The sequence below is a fragment of the Chiloscyllium plagiosum genome, chromosome 3 (genome assembly GCF_004010195.1).
Source record: "Chiloscyllium plagiosum isolate BGI_BamShark_2017 chromosome 3, ASM401019v2, whole genome shotgun sequence".
Classification (NCBI taxonomy): domain Eukaryota; kingdom Metazoa; phylum Chordata; class Chondrichthyes; order Orectolobiformes; family Hemiscylliidae; genus Chiloscyllium; species Chiloscyllium plagiosum.
The window spans coordinates 54147249-54163925 of NC_057712.1; the positions used below are offsets into that span (position 1 = coordinate 54147249).

General features: G+C 40.4%; 1 protein-coding gene across 2 annotated transcripts in view; it reads right to left on the minus strand.

The window, feature by feature from the left end:
• cad (carbamoyl-phosphate synthetase 2, aspartate transcarbamylase, and dihydroorotase) overlaps positions 1-16677 on the minus strand; it is a 174802-nt gene that overhangs the window by 56998 nt on the left and 101127 nt on the right. For both annotated transcript variants that reach the window (XM_043682214.1, XM_043682207.1), the window contains exons 15-19: positions 15472-15605; positions 15098-15210; positions 13492-13736; positions 10596-10842; positions 9812-9910 (exon numbers count right to left, since the gene is read on the minus strand). In XM_043682214.1, the coding sequence (XP_043538149.1) occupies positions 9812-9910; positions 10596-10842; positions 13492-13736; positions 15098-15210; positions 15472-15605 (838 nt within the window). The remainder of the gene's footprint in view (positions 1-9811; positions 9911-10595; positions 10843-13491; positions 13737-15097; positions 15211-15471; positions 15606-16677) is intronic.

Below are 16677 nucleotides of genomic sequence, written 5' to 3' on the forward strand. Positions count from 1 at the left end.
CCAGCCTCTACCACTTCCTCTGCCAGCTCATTCCACACACGCACCACCCTCTATGTGGAAAAAGTTGCCCCTTAATTCCCTTTAAAATCTTTCCTGTCTCACCCTAAACCTATGCGCTCTAGTTCTGGACTCCCCCACACCAGGGAAAAGACTTTGTCTATTTATCCTATCCATGCCTCTCATGATTTTATAAACCTCTATAAGGTCACCCCTCCGCCTCTGATGCTCAAGGAAAAACAGCCCCAGCCTATTCAGCATCTCCCTAAAGCTCAAATTCTCCATCCCTGGCAACATCCTTGTAAATCTTTTCTGAACCCTTTCAAGTTTCACAACATCCTTCCGATAGGAAGGAGACCAGAATTGCGCACAATATTCCAAAAGCGGTCTAACCAATGTCCTGTACAGCTGCAACATGACCTCTCAACTCCTATAATCAATGGTTTGACCAATTAAGGAAAGCATACGAAGCACTGCCTTCACTATCCTATCTACCTGCAACTCTACTTTCATGGAACTATGAACCTGCATTCCAAGGTCTCTTTGTTCAGCAACCCCTCCTCTAGCTTATCTCTCCACGCTTCAGGCTCTCTGCCTTTATTCCTGATGAAGGGCTTTTGCCCGAAACGTCGATTTTGCCTGTCCTCGGATGCTGCCTGAATTGCTGTGCTCTTCCAGCCCCACTAATCCAGAATCTGGTTTCCAGCATCTGCAGTCATTGTTTTTACCTCATAAACAAATAGAGCAAAGAGTCTGTTTTTGTGCTGTATGACTTCATAACATGATTTGACCTTTAAAAATCCATGCTTACTCTTCCCAAAAAATCTACCTTTCCCCATGAAACTACTAATTTTAACCTGAAGAACTGTTTCTCGAAGTTTCTCCACCACTAAAGTTAAACTGACTGGTCTGTAATTGTTAATGTTATCCTTACAGACTTCTTGAACAAGGCAACCACGTTTGCGACTCTCCAATCTTAACAGTACTACCCTGAGATGAAAGGAAGGCCAAAAGATTATGGCAGTACCCCTGCAATTTCCAAACAAGATTGGAAGCAACAATCTATCCAAAATTCCTGCACTACCAAATCTGAAACATTCTAGTGACTTGAGTTCTCTCACCTGTCACTACAGTCCACATAGAATCTCTCTTTCGCAAAGACAAGTGCAAAGTATTCATTTAACATTTCAGTCATGCCGCAGTCTCCAGCCCGTTTCAGTTCCTAATCAGACCTACTCTGACTATTTATCTACTATTTATTTGGTCATAGAAAACTCGGACACTTCTTTCTGTTGGTTATTTTTGTTTCTTTTTTCTTTGTTTTTTCTTTAATCACCTCTCTCCTTTGATATTCCTTTTGATTCTCAATTTTATTTACTTACATTGTCTGAAGCACATTTTTTCTTCTTGATCTTAATTTTCATCTCCTTTATCATCTGGGGAGCTTTGATGTGTTGGTTCCACCTTTCTCATTTGAGGAAATATACCTGAACCACCTCTTCTATGAAGCTTTTGGCTGAAATGTTGATTCTCCTGCTCCTTGAATGCTGCCTGACCTGCTGTGCTTTTCAAGCACCACACTCTCAACCTCTCTTTGAAGAGAGTTATTCCGTTACTGCTTTAACTACTAATCTCTTGTTCCAGTCAATCCTATCAAGATCTGCTCTTGCCCCAGTAAAGTCTTCGGTCTACCAACTGATATTTTTCACTATGGGTTGCTGCATGTCATTCTCACCATAATCCTGAACATTATGATACAATGATTGTTGTGTCCCAAATTTCCCAAGCTGACACTTGATTCACATGGCCCACTGCATTTCCAAGCTCCAGGTCCAACGATATATCCTTTCTTGTTGGATGTGAAGTATTCTGCTGTTGAAAATTCTCCTGCACACAATTTAGGACTGCTTGCACCTCTCTGCCTCTTAGCCTCCACATATCCCAGTCTATGTTTGGGTAACTGAAGTTGCTTCATCGGATGGAATGTTGAGTACAAGAGTTGGCAGTTCATGTTACAGATGTACAAGACTTTGTGCTTCTGCTACATTTGGAAGACTGTGCACAGATCTAGTTCCCACATTGCCAAAAGGATGTGGATGATTTGGACAGGGTGCAGAGGAGGGTCACTAAGATGTTGCTTGGTATGGAGGATGCGAGCTATGAAGAGCGGTCGAGTAGTTTAGGATTACTTTCATTACAAAGATGGAGTTCGGGGGGGGGGGGAGACCTGATTCAGGGTCTACAAAATCACGAGGGGGAAAATGACAGGGTAGATAGCAAGAAATGTACCCCCCCCCTCCCCACAACAGAATGGGGGACTCATCATGAGTTCAGGGTGAGTGGGGAAAGGTTTAAAGGGAGATATGAATGGAAAGTTCTTTACGCAGAGGGTGGTGGGTGCCTGGAACGCATTGCCAACAGAGGTGGTAGAGGCAGGTGTAATAGCATCATTTAAGATGTATCTAGACATGAATGGGCAGGGAGCAAAGGGATACAGATCCTTGGAAAAGAGGCAACAGATTTAGATAGAGGATATGGATCACTGCAGGCTTGGAGGGCTGAAGGGCCTGTTCCGGTGTTGCATTTGTTTGGTTCCTAGTTCTTTCCACTACCTGGCAGTCTATAGCCAACACATATACAATTATTGGAGCATGAATTTACCACTCCCATACACGAAAGCAACAACTCCACAAGTACCAAATCAAAATTACCAAGTTCAGCACAGAAAAACAGAAATAAAAGGGGCAGACTACATTTATTTCAATGCAAGAGGCTTAACAGGGAAGGCAGATGAACTCAGGGCATGGATAGGAAGATGGGACTGAGATATCATAGCAATTACAGAAACGTGGCTCAGGGACGGACAAGTCTGGCAGCTTAATGTTTCAGGATATAAATGCTGTAGAAAAAATAGAAAGGGGGTCAAGAGAGGGGGGTGTGGCGTTTTTGATAAGGGATAATATTACACTGTACTTAGGCAGGATACTCGCAGAAATACATCAAGGGAACTTATTTGGGTGGAATTGAAATAAGAAATGAATGATCACCTTACTGGGATTATACTGTAGATCCCCCAATAATCAGTATGAAATTGAGAACCAAAATTTGGAAGATGGTTAGGGTGGTTATAGTAGGAAATTGTAACTTTCCAAACATAGACTGGACTGTCACAGCATTAAGGTTTAGAGGGAGAAAATGTTAAGTATGCACAAGAAAATTTTCTGACTCAGTGTGTCTGCCTTGGGAATAAGGCAGGGCAAGTGACTGAGGTGTCAGTAGACAGCACTTTGGGGCCAGCGACCATAATTCTATTAGTTTTAAAATAGTGATGGAAAAGCATAAACTGGATCTGAAAGTTGAAGTTCTAAATTGGAGGAAGGCCAAATTTAGACAATACAGGTAAACGATCCTTTATATCCCAAATTCCAAAATCCAAGACGCTCTGAAATCCAAAGAGTTTTCATGGAGTGTGGAGAGTCTGTCATGTCTGAAAACAAGGTTTCTTTGGCGGGTGAAGTCCACACTAACTCAACCCCCATGGCAGTGTGGCCCAGCACTGGCAGGTGTCAATTGTGTTTTTTTTTCCCTCCATTGTGTTTAATTTCACTTTAAAAATGCCAAAAAGAGCTGCCAGTACACCTATGCCTAACAATAATAAAAAGAAAAGGATGCATCTGACGTTGTCAATAATGCAAAGTGGAGTTATTGCGGAAGATTGATCGTGGTGTGTCTATGCGACGTCTTAGTGAAGAATACTGTGTCGGAACTACCACTGTAAATGATTTGAAGAAACAGAAAGACAAGTTACTGAAGTTTTATGGTAACAGTGATGACCATAAATGAATGAAAAATAGGAAAACACTGCATTGGGCTAAAAAAAAGACCTTATGATTGATGGAGTGGATTCGACAACGAATAAGTGAACGTATGCTACTGACTGGTTTGCTGGTCATGAAACAAGCTAGAAAAGATCATAAAGAACTGAACAGTAAAAGCGAATGTCAATACTCAGAAGGTTGGCTGCAGAAATTTAAGAAGTGTAATTGGTGCAAAATATTTGAAAATCTGTGGTGAAAAATCTTCTGCTGTCTATGAAGCAGCCGAAAATTATATTGATGAATTTGCCAAGATAATATCAGAGTAAAGCCTTAGTCCTGAACAAATTTACAATGCTGATGAAACAACGCCCTACTAGCACTATGTCCCGAGAAAAATATTAATAAGGGCTGATGAGAGAGCACCATGAGATTTTAAGGATACGAAGGACAGGTTAACTATTCTTGGGTATGCCAATGCTGCAGGCACACACAAGATGAAATTGGCAGCGATTGGGAAAAGCAAACATCCGAGATGTCTGACGGGTGTACACAACTTACCTGCGAATTATTATGCAAATAAAAAAGCAAGCGTAACCACAGAAACTTTCTTCGACTGGTTCAGTAACCACTTGTTACCAGCGGCACAAGCTTATTGCAGACAAGCTGGACTGGAAGAAAACTGTAAAATTTTTATTGTTCCTGGACAACTGCTCCATCCTGTGAATTTCTTGTGAAAAGTAACGTTTCCGGCATTTACTTGCCCACTAACGCGACATCTGAATTACAGCCTTGTGACCAAGGAATTTTGCACTCCATGAAGAGCAAGTATAAAGACTATTTTTAAACTTGATTCGGAGATGCCGGTGTTGGACTGGGGTGTACAAAGTTAAAAATCACACAACACCAGGTTATAGTCCATGAAGGAGCGTCGCTCCGAAAGCTGGTGTGCGTCCAATTAAACCTGTTGGACTATAACCTGGTGTTGTGTGATTTTTAATATTTTTAAACTGCTTGCTGCAGTCAACAGAGGTAGGAATTCAAGACGTCCTGAAAGTTTAGTGTTAAAGATTCCCTTTATGCAGTTGCTAATGCCTGGAAGGACGTTAATAAATCAATATTAACAAATGCTTGGCACAGAGTCTGGCCTACAACGATGCTTCATGTAAATGAATCTACAGATGAAGGCCATGAACAATTTCATGTCACTGAATAGAAAAAGATGATAGCGAACCTTGCAAGATTTGTACAAAGTTTATCAGACGAAAGTGTGAATAAATTACAGAGCGCTGACATCGAAGAAATGCTGAACACGGACTATGATCCATCTGACGTGCATTCCTTGAGCGATGGGAAAATTACTGAAATGGTTTTAAATACAGATAAGTGTGAGGATAGTAGTGATGATTAGATTAGATTAGATTAGATTACTGAGATTAGATTAGATTACTGAGATTAGATTCTCTACAGTGGGGAAACAGGCCCTTTGGCCCAACAAGTTCACACCGACCCACCGAAGTGCAACCCACCCAGACCCATTCCCCTACATACACCTAACACTACGGGCAATTTAGCATGGCCAGTTCACCTAACCTGCACATTTTTGGACTATGGAGCACCCCACGGAAACCCATGTAGACACAGGGAGAATGCGCAAATTCCATACAGAGAGTCGCCTGAGGCTGAAATTGAACCCAGGTCCCTGGCGCTGTGAGGCAGCAGTAACAGCGTGCCACCCATAATGATGAAGACTTAGTAAACATAGTTGAAAAAATCCCTATAGACGATATAGTGAAAATGTGAGATCAGTTAATTACATTAGATTAGATTACTTACAGTGTGGAAACAAGCCCTTCGGTCCAACAAGTCCACACCAACCCTCCAAAGAGCAACCCATCCAGATCCATTCCCCTACATTTTTACCCCCTCACCTAACACTACGGGCAATTTAGCATTGCCAATTAATGCACATTTTTGGCCTGTGGGAGGAAACCGGAGCACTCAGAGGAAACCCACGCAGACACGGGGAGAATGTGCAAACTCCACACAGTCAGCCGCCTGAGGCGGGAATTGAACACGGGTCTCTGGCGCTGTGAAGCAGCAGTGCTAAGCACTGAACCACCGTGCCACCTTACTAATTGCTGGCTTTGAACAACATTCATTTATCAGTGAGCAAGAGATCATGGCAATTTACTCAATTAAAGAGAGATTGCTTAGACAGAAACCTAATGTTAATGAGACAGATGACACTTGAAGTCTTTAAAAACGCCATCTGCCATAGTGCTGAAGCTGTAGATGTTTATATTTTAACGAGTGTTTTTCTTGGAATTTTTTCTGGAAATAAAATGTTCTTTAGTACTTATGGTCTATGTATTTCATTTATCAGTATGTTATTCTGTAAACAAACTATGGTAGTATTTCTAAGTCTTTATTCATCCCACTTAGTGTGAGTATTCATCTGTTTTTGCTGCAGTATTGATGCTTGATTACAGGGTGCTGCCCTGGACCCTACAGGGGGCGCTACATTTGTTCCAAAATCCGAAAAATTTTGAATTCCGAAAAATAGCTGGCCCCGATGATTTCGGATAAAGGATTGTCTACCTGTTTTAGGCAAGAACTTCCAAAAGTTGACTGGGGGCAGATGTTCGCAGATAAAAGGACAGCTGAAAAATGGGAAGCCTTCAAAAAAAAGATATAGCCCAAGAGTCCAGAGACAGTATATTCCTGTTAGGGTGAAAGGCAAGGCTGGTAGGTGCAGGGAATGCTGGATGACTAGAGAAATTGAGATTTTGGCTAAGAAAAAGGAAGTATATGTCAGTTATAGACAGCAACGATCAAGTGAATCCTTAGGAGGGTATAAAGGCAGTAGGAGTGGAAATCAGGAGGGAAATCAGGAGGGCAAAAAGGGGACACGTGATGAGATATCTTTGGCAAATAGGGTTAAGGAGAATCCAAAGGGATTTTGTACATACATTAAGGACAAAAGGGTAAGTAGGGACAAAAGATCAGCAAGGCAACCTATATGCGGAACCTGAAGGGATGGGGGAAGATACTAAACGAGTACTTTGCGTTGATGTAGATGGTGAAGATTATGCGAATGAAAGGGAATATAGGAGTAACAATGGAAGATACTGAATGTGGGGAAACATATGGACATTTTTTAAGATGGCACCATCTTACAGAGGAATGATGTTTTAAAATGCAAAAAGGTGGATAAATTCCCGGAACCTAATTAGGTTACCCTAAAACTCTATGGGAAGCTATGGGAGTAACCTGAATTATGTAACCTGAATACAAATGACTTGTGTTACAATACTGAAAGATATGCCTATCTGTCTGACGGAAGTGTCATACAATAGAACAATAATCAAGAAGCTCAATTACCTTTGTTTAACGCTATGCTTTTGCGACGTTTTCCGCCTGGAGTCACTGATATGATCCAGACCAACAGTACGAACCAGTCCAGGAATTTCCAGTCGCAAATGAGGTGAGCGGTGGTTTTCTATTGCAATGGCCAGAACTAGACTGAACCATGATGCAAGTTACAGGTAAAACAAATTATATCCAGCGCCCTCGTGATCCCAAATGCCGTATGCCTGCCCTGATAGGGTTGATTGGAACCAGGATACCCACCAGGGGCGGAATCTACCTCACGTGCCCACCCGACAACCACTGCTGACAACCTTTTCCTTAGGGGATCCCGAAAACGGGAACAGGCAGACCCCAGCATTTCAGCTTTGAGACTGACAACAAGACAGCAAAACCCCTGGGGACAAAAGCCTGGCCCTTGCTTTAACTGTTGAACTGTGGCCACTGGGGAGTGATATGTCTTTAATGTTACCTTGGAGGTGACGTGGGGAATCAACATACTTTCTTCCGAGCAAAAGGGTCTTCATTGTGCTTTTAGTATGACCCACGATTTTGGAGCCTTGTGGGAACGTTGAAGAATTTTCACCCTCAAGGGGGCAGTGTTATAGTAATGATGTTTTGTCCAAACAATCTGGCAATTACCAAGATGTTTTGGCTCGTGTCGAGGAAACAGATAGTCTTTCTAAATGAGTGGGCAAGTAGATGCAGCTGCCAATGATTGCTGGGCTCTTTGCTGAGACATTTGGATTGTTGATAGTCATAGGTGAGCTGGAAGACTGGTGGTTGGCTAACATGGTGCCACTATTTAAGAACAGTGATAAAGAAAAGCCAGAGAACTATAAACTGGTGAGCCTGGCATTAGTGCCAGGCAGATTATTGGAGGGAATCCTGAGGGACAGGATTTACAAGTATTTAAATGGGGAAGGGCTGATTAGGGATAGTCAACATGGCTTTGTGCGTGGGAAATCAGGTCTCACAAACTTGACAAAATTTTTTTAAAGTAGTAACAAAAAGGATTGAGGAGGGCAGAGTAGTGGACGTGATCAATATGGACTGCAGCAAGGCATTTCGACAAGGTTTTTCATGGGATTGGTTAGCAAGTTTAGATCACATGGAATACAGGGAAAACTAACCATATAGATACAGAACTGGTTTAAAGGTAGAAGACAGAGGGTGGTGGTGGAGGGTTGCTTTTCAGACTGGAGACCTGTGACCATTGGTGTGCCAACAAGGATCAGTGTTGGGGCCAGTGCTTTTCGTCATTTATAGAAATGCTTTGGATTGGAACATAGGAAGTAAACTTAGCAAGTTGGCTGATGACATCAAAATTAGTGGTGTAGTAGACAGCAAAGAAGGTTACCTCGGAGTACAACGGGATCGAGAGTAGATTTAGATAAATGTGAGTGCTGCATTTTGGAAAGGCAAATCTCAAGGAGTCATACTTATTGGTAAGGTCTTGGGGAGTGCTGCTGAACAGAGACCTTGGAGTGCAGGTTCATAGTTCCTAGTGGAGTCACAGGTAGATAGGATAGTGAAGGCAGCGTCGGTATGCTTTCCTTTCCTGGCCAGAGCATTGAGTAGAGGAGTTGAGAAGTCATGCTATGGCTGAACAGGACATTGGTTCGGCCACTTTTGGAATATTGTGAGCAATTCTGGTCTCCCTGCTATAGGAAGGACGTTGTGAAACTGGAGAGGGTTCAGGAAAGATTTACAAGGATGTTACTGGGATTGGAGGGTTTGACCTGTAGGGAGAGGCTGAGGGTGTTTTCCCTGGAGTATCAGAGACCTTACAGAAGTTTATAAAATAATGAAGGGCATGGATAGGATAAACAGACAAAGTCTTTTCCCTGAGTTGGGGGAATCCAGAACTAGAGGACATAAGTTTCGGGTGAGAGGGGAAAAATTTGAAAGAGACCTAAGGGGGGCAATATTTTCACACAAAGGGTGGTGTGTGTTTGGAATGAGCTGCCAAAGGAAGTGATGGAGGCTGTTACAATTACAACATTTAAAAAAAGCATGTGGATGTGTATATGAATAGGAAGGGTTTAGAGGAAAATGGGCCAAGTGCTGGCATATGGAACTAGATTAATTTAGGATTTCTAGTCGGCATGGATGAATCCGACTGAAGGGTCAGTTTCCGTGCTGCATATCTGTGTCTATGACTCAATAATCACTGTTCTATGTAGTTCACATAGCACAGAGTGTATTTATCTCAATGTTTGAGACAGATTTTGTCCTGAAGAATATTAAAACAAAGCATTCGGATGTGTTCAATTCAATAAATAGGAGTAGTTTTTGTTACAGAGCCAAATATTTCAGACCCAATTCCAGGAATATCTCTCATCACAGCCATGAAAGTGGAAAGCTTATACTATGAAATCTAACCGAGAAGGTCTCTTCTTTTTAAGTTTCAAATCAAAAAATAGACTGACCAAAAAAAACTTATGTTTACACCACACACACACACACACACGCGCGCATGGAGTCAAAAATGTTGGAAAATAGGTCTATAACAAACTGCAGTAATTTTCAGTTTTCGTTTAAATAAGAATTCTCTTCCAAATATGAAATGTGGTTCTGAATTTCTAAACAATTCTCCTTTTGCCAAAATAAGCAAAGAGTTAACTTACCTCAAATGATATTTCGTCAAAGTAAAGCCTGTCACACATATCATAATCTGTACTGACAGTTTCAGGATTATAATTCACCATTATGGTCTTGTAGCCCATCTGTATGGAATGAAGCACGAGTTTGTTAAAAGGCATTTCAGCTTTCAAGAACATAAGCAAACCATGCTACACTTCTGGTCAATCAAACGTTGAATTTATACCTAGAGATTTGGGAAGGCACTGTGTATAATTTTGCACTTTACTCAAATCTAAGTAATAAACGTATAAATTTTAAAAATCACCAAAGTCATGAGTCATCAATATGCTGTTTACAATAACAAGACAGCAATCAACTGATATTTCAAAATTATGTTTAGATTAAACTTGTGTTTTTACACTATGGCTCATACATATTTTAAACTTGTCATCAGTAGATAACAGCCAGGAGGCAGGCTTACCAGTATATTCATTTCAGTGTATAAACCAGTGCTTGAAAAGTTGACCTATCTGGTAGGTCTGCAAATTGAACACATCCTAATCACTTGTCATTAAGTCCAGTAACAATATGTTGGTAACTACAAGCCCAGGTACAGGGAGTGCTCAAGCATGTACTCACCTCCAACAACCTCTGCTCTTAAAAAGTTACCAGTTTTAAAATCAACAAATGCTGGTGTACATTCTTGTGGCAGTGAGTAAGGTATTTATTGGACAGATTACAGACGACATTATAAACCGAAGCTACATTTCACAATTATTCCTTTAAAAGGTCATATCAAATATGCTAAGAAAGCAATTTAAGACTAACCTTGCGTAACTGTTGGATACATCCAACAGCACACCAATCAAACTCCACGCTGCTCCCTATTCTGTAAACTCCAGAACCGATCACCATCACATGAGGTGTAGTAAAGTCAAGATCATGTCCTTCACCATTATATGTCAAATAAAGATAGTTGGTTTGAGCAGGCCATTCAGCTGCTACAGTATCAATCTGTTTCACCACAGGAAGGATGTTCCACTCCTGTCTCAATCGCCTCACTGCGAGCTCAGTACTGAAGGAAAAACAACCAAAGCAGTTTGTAGGTCACCAGCCTTAGATACAAAGAATTTGAACATATATTTACCCAAGAAGCAAGGGGAATTCTTTAGGATTTTTCCAACTCCATATCTTTCCCCTCACCCCCACCAACCCAACTCAAGAGGGCAACAAAATCAAGTGTTCAAATCACAACCTCATTTAGTGCTTTTCAACATAAATCAAAGAATAGGATCATAGAATCCCTACAGTGTGGAATCAGGCCCTTCAGCCCAACCAGACCACACTGACCCTCTGAAGAATAACCCACCCAGAACCATTTTCCTACATTTAACCCCAGACTAATGCACCCAACCTACACGTTCCTGAACACTGGACAATTTAGCACGGCCAATTCGCCCAACATGCACAAATCTAAACTTCTACTGGCAACAGAGAGTTACTGATCAGCGAGGAAGGATTTAAAAAGAGAGTTAAGAAGAGCAAAGAGAGGACACGAGCAGTCTTTAGCAAATAGAATAAAGGAGAACCCTAAAGCTTTCAATAGGTATGTGAGGAATAAAAGGATGATTAGGGTAGGAATAGGGTCAGTCAAAGACAGAAGTAGGAAGTTGAGTGTGGACTCTGTGGAGATCGGAGAGGTGTTAAATGAACATTTCTCATTGGTTTCCATTCAGGAAAAGGAGAATATTGTAGAGGAGAAGAATGAGATATGAGATATTAGACTAGAAAGGATCGAGGTTGGTTACGAACAGGTGTTAAAAATTCTAGAAGGAGTGAAAGCAGACAAGGCCCCTGGGCCGGATGGAATTTATCAGAGGATTCTCTGGGAAGCTAGGGAGGAGATAACAGAGCCTTTGGCTTTGATATTTGAGTCATCATTGTCTACAGGTTTAGTACCAGAGAACTGGAGGATTGCAAATGTTGTGCCCTTGTTGGGCAGTAGAGGTGACCCAGGTAATTATAGACCAGTGAGCCTTACTTCTGTTGTAGGAAAGGTTTTGGAAAGGATTATAAGAAATAAGATGTAGAATCATCTAGCAAGCAACAATTTGAATTCAGATAGACAACATGATTTCGTCACGGCAGGTCGTGGCTCATAAACATCATTGTGTTTTTTGAGAAGGTGACCAAGCATGTAGATGAGGGTAGGGCAGTTGACATGACGTACATGGACTTCAGTAAAGCCTTTGACAAGTTTCCACATGGTAGGCTGTTGGAGAAAATGCAGAGGCACGGAATTGAGGGTGATTCAGCAGCTTGGATTAGAAACTGGCTTTCTGAAAGAAGGCAGCAAGTGGTGGTTGATGGAAAATATTCAACCTGAAGTCCGGTTACTAGTGGTGTGCCACAAGGATCTGTTTTGGGACCACTGCTGTTTGTCATTTTTATAAATGACTTAGACGCAGGCATAGGTGAATGGATTAGTAAATTTGCAGACGACACTAAAATTGGTGGAGTAGTGGACAGTGTGGAGGAATATTACAGGTTGCAGGGGGACTTGGACAAACTGCAGAATTGGGCTGAGAGGTGGCAAATGAAATTCAATGCAGGTAAATGTGAGGTGATGCACTTTGGGAAGAATAAAAGGAAAGCTGAGTACTGGGTCAATGGAAAGATTCTTGGTAGTGTGGGTGTGCAGAGGGATCTTGGAGTCCATGTCCATAGATCCCTGAAAGTTGCCACCCAGGTGGATAGTGCTGTTAAGAAGGCATACGGTGTGTTAGGTTTCATTCGTAGAGAGATTGAGTTCCGGAACCGCAAGATCATGCTGCAACTATACAAAACACTAGTGCAGCCACACGTGGAATATTGTGTACAGTTCTGGTCCCCATATTTTGGGAAGGATGTGGAAGCATTGGAAAAGGTTCAGAGGAGATTTACCAGGATGTTGCCTGGTCTGGAGGTAAGGTCTTATGAGGAAAGGCTGAGAGACTTGAACCTGTTCTCATAGGCAAGAAGAGGGCTAAGAGGGGATTTGATAGAGACATACAAGATGATCAGAGGATTGATTAGATAGGGTAGACAGTGAAAGTCTTTTTCCTAAGATGATGACGTCAGTGTGTACGAGGGGACATAAATCTATCACCCCTCAATTTGTAGTTAAGACAGATGTCAAGAGGCAGGTTCTTTACGCAGAGAGTGGTAAGGGCGTGGAATGCCCTACCTGCTAATATAATCAACTCAGCCACATTAGGGAGATTTAAACATGGATGAATTTGGGATAGTGGAGGGGGACGAGCTGAGAATAGTTCACAGGTCGGTGCAACATCGAGGGCCAAAGGACCTGTTCTGCGCTGTATTGTTCTACGTTCTAAATATGGTACAGGCTGTAACAAAAGTACATGAAAGTGAAAAATCAAATCTGTAAGCACAAGCTTAACAAATAGTAACCCAATAATCAAAAACTGCTTATTTTTTTCAAAATGTGTCTGCACCAATTTGCCTTGATTTTCTAGAGATAAAAATATACCAAAATATAAAAGGAACTGGAAGGGACAACAAAGAAAAGTGTGCTGACAGTCCAGGAATATTAGACTTGTGTGGAAATGAAAAATCAAATTGAAACGATTAACATCTTAGTCAAACGCAATTGCTTTTAGACCATTTCTTTTGGAAAACAATTTGCACTATACAGTCATTGTGAATTGTCCATCTGGTTTACCTCTGTATGGCCATTGCAATCTGTTTATCAGAGAAACCAAGACGCTTCGCTTGCAGGAGATCATGACAAGGCATTTCATCCTTTGTGTACAACTCCAGCTTCAGTGAATATTCAACAATGTTTTTCATCTTGTAAAGAAACCACTTGTCAATTCTGGTCAACTCATATAGACGTTCAATTTCATAGCCTGCCCTCAAGGCAGCAGCAAGGACAAAGATCCTCTTATCCGTTGGAGTTTTAAGTTCCTAAAAAAAATTATTCAATAAGGTGGTATATTATCAAAAGCTAATTCAAAATTGAAATTAGAAGGAATGTGCAACATAAATATTTACCCTGGACCTTTCACAGGAATATATTAAACTAAGAAAATTGTGAAACTGTATGTGTGAATTAGCACAATACAACACACAAGGCAAAAACTGGTAGAATGAGCTATTGGCCCGCCATCAACAAGAGTGATATTAGCTCTTATGACTCCCATCACAATGCAAGATTGTGATCATAATCAGTATTGCTGGAAAGAAACAAGACAAAGTATTACATTTAGGTGGTCTTTATTTACTTAACACAGACATAGAATTGCCCAAGACAGTGGGAAAACATTATTTCCCAGTACTGACTGGAGATGGAGGTTTTATGTTGGCCTCAAAGGCTGTACTAGTTGGGAAAAGTTCACCTCTATATCACGATGCAGCATTCTTGACTAGGTATTTAAGAACAAAAAAGTGTTAGATTTCAGGTAGCTGACTTTATTTTGACGGTGGCCACTTCAGGTTATATATCAGAATAATGGAAGAAAACTTGCTATTTATTCCAAAGAGATCAGGACTCGGAATACAAAATTATTTCTCCCCCCAAATATGCATGCTATAATGTTCAAGGAAGCCAATTAAATGGTTATTTCTTTCTTAAATTTAATGTCACAATTGACAGAGACAGACACATGATTTCAATATGACAGTCCAAATCAACCAATTCAAGAAATTAAGCAATTTCAAAGATTAAAAAGCTTAAATCATTTCAATATTTATTCTGAAAGTGCAATGTTATTGCAGGAAATCAGATTATTTGTAATTATTTCACTATACCGGGTCAAACTGTGAATACAAGCAGGCAATTTATGGCAATACGTCTATCTTCACAGATGGCAGAAAAACCTCACTAACATCCAACTTGGAAAGAAGCAAAAAGATTATGTGACTCTATTTATTGCAATGGCCAAATGATATGCAAATGGTCGATAACTCCAACAAGTGATGTTTTGTCTATCTCTTAAGTCTCAAGCTTTCCAGCTTTCTGAATCTCCACGAGAATCAACATTTTCCCACACATCCTTTTTTGTTAGTAACTTCAATATCATTAGAGTACAGAAATTGTATTCAACTTCTGGTTTAAGGATACAAATTAAAGACTAAATAGGAATCAGAAACTACCAAAAGCTTGAAATTTTTTTTCTTTTTGAATGATTTACATAGCAATATGCTATTTCTTTCAACTGCTGCCCATGCACAAAGAAAGTCTTCACAATCATTAGGATTTATTTTTTGGAGGATGCTAAACCTTCATGGCCTTTAAAGCAACAGATGTGAAATGATCTCCAACATACCTCATCAGTAGCCAGCTTCAAGGTATGATCAAATCCAACACAATTTTCATCTACCATTCTCAGTGCTTTCTGAAAAGCTTCTTCAAAATTACGACCAATAGCCATCACTTCTCCTTTTTGAAACAGATTACATAAAATGAATAATAGTTCTGAAGAAGGGCACACAATCATCAATGTTGGCTGGTGAAAACTACAAGCCCAATATTTTGTTTTTCATTATCATCACACTTAAAATTGACCAATGGATTGTACATTATGAAAACTTTTAGAATTAACTTAGGTAAATATTTATACACAATAAAACATTCATATAAATGATAAAACATACTTATAACATGTGGCCAAACCATAGATGCTGCTGAGGACATACTTACCAACACTCTTCATGGAACTTCCAATTTTGGTGCTTACACGCAAGAACTTGCTCAGATCCCAACGGGGTACCTTCACAACACAATAGTCCAGGCTGGGCTCGAAGTTTGCAGTTGTTGAATTTGTCACAGAATTTCTGCGTTAGATACAATCAAAAATTCAAAAAGCTAATTGTCTTCATGCAAGTCACATTGCTTTTTAAATGTTTGCTTTCTAAATGTTTGCTTTCTTTAAAGCAGAAAGAGAATAGAAATAGAAGGACATGGCAACGAGTCACAACTTCACTAAAAGACCTGAAAGAATATTGCAATATCATAACATATTTGATATCCGTTCTGGCATTCCAGGCAGAAAAGATACATCACTCATATGTCTTGGCTAACATTTAAAATAACAATAGTTACACAGTCTGCTGAACAAGCTTGGAACAGAGTGGACTGTGGGACTGTGGGAAATTTAGGGAATAGGAAGTTGGAAACGGTGTAGCAAGTGTGTGTCAATCTGAAAAAGGATCCTCTGTTCAATGATAGGGGTTAAGGGAGTTAGGAGCATGTGTTAAGAAAACTGGCACTCAGCTTTTACAGGGCAGAGGGTGGTTGGCCAAACAACAAAAATAACCTCATGTCAACAGGTGCAGAGACAACTTTGGATTGGAAACAAAAGCCTCAAGTTCAGAGGTAGGTGAGTTAGAGCGAGTCAGCAAAGTGGTGAAATTGAAACAATTGATGTCACATCAATAATTCCCAATGATAAAAATCTTAGCAGAGGTCAAATGGCAAGCAAGGGTCAACTGTATCTGGCCAAAAGAAATAGGGTTGGGTGAAGGTGGTAGAAGAATCGTTCAATATCTTGCTCTGTGCGAACTTTGAAATATTAACTTGCAGTAGGCAGACAATATACCAAATTGCTTTTAAAGTAAACAATTAACAAATTTTTTAAAAAATAGTCTACATTTGAAACATGATCAAGGTTATTATTTCTTTTGTGCACCCCGTGCAGCAAAAGTAAACTAATTCTTAACAAATTAGAACAAAGAACAATCAAAAACAAATGCAGCACAAGAACAAGCCCTTCAGTCCTCCAAGGCTGCACCAACACATTTCGCCAAATTAGTTCACAATTTCATAATAATTAACATACAGGAGCCTTTCACCATGACATGTCCCCAATAAAAAAATGCAGAAATTTAGATCAATACACTACGCTAA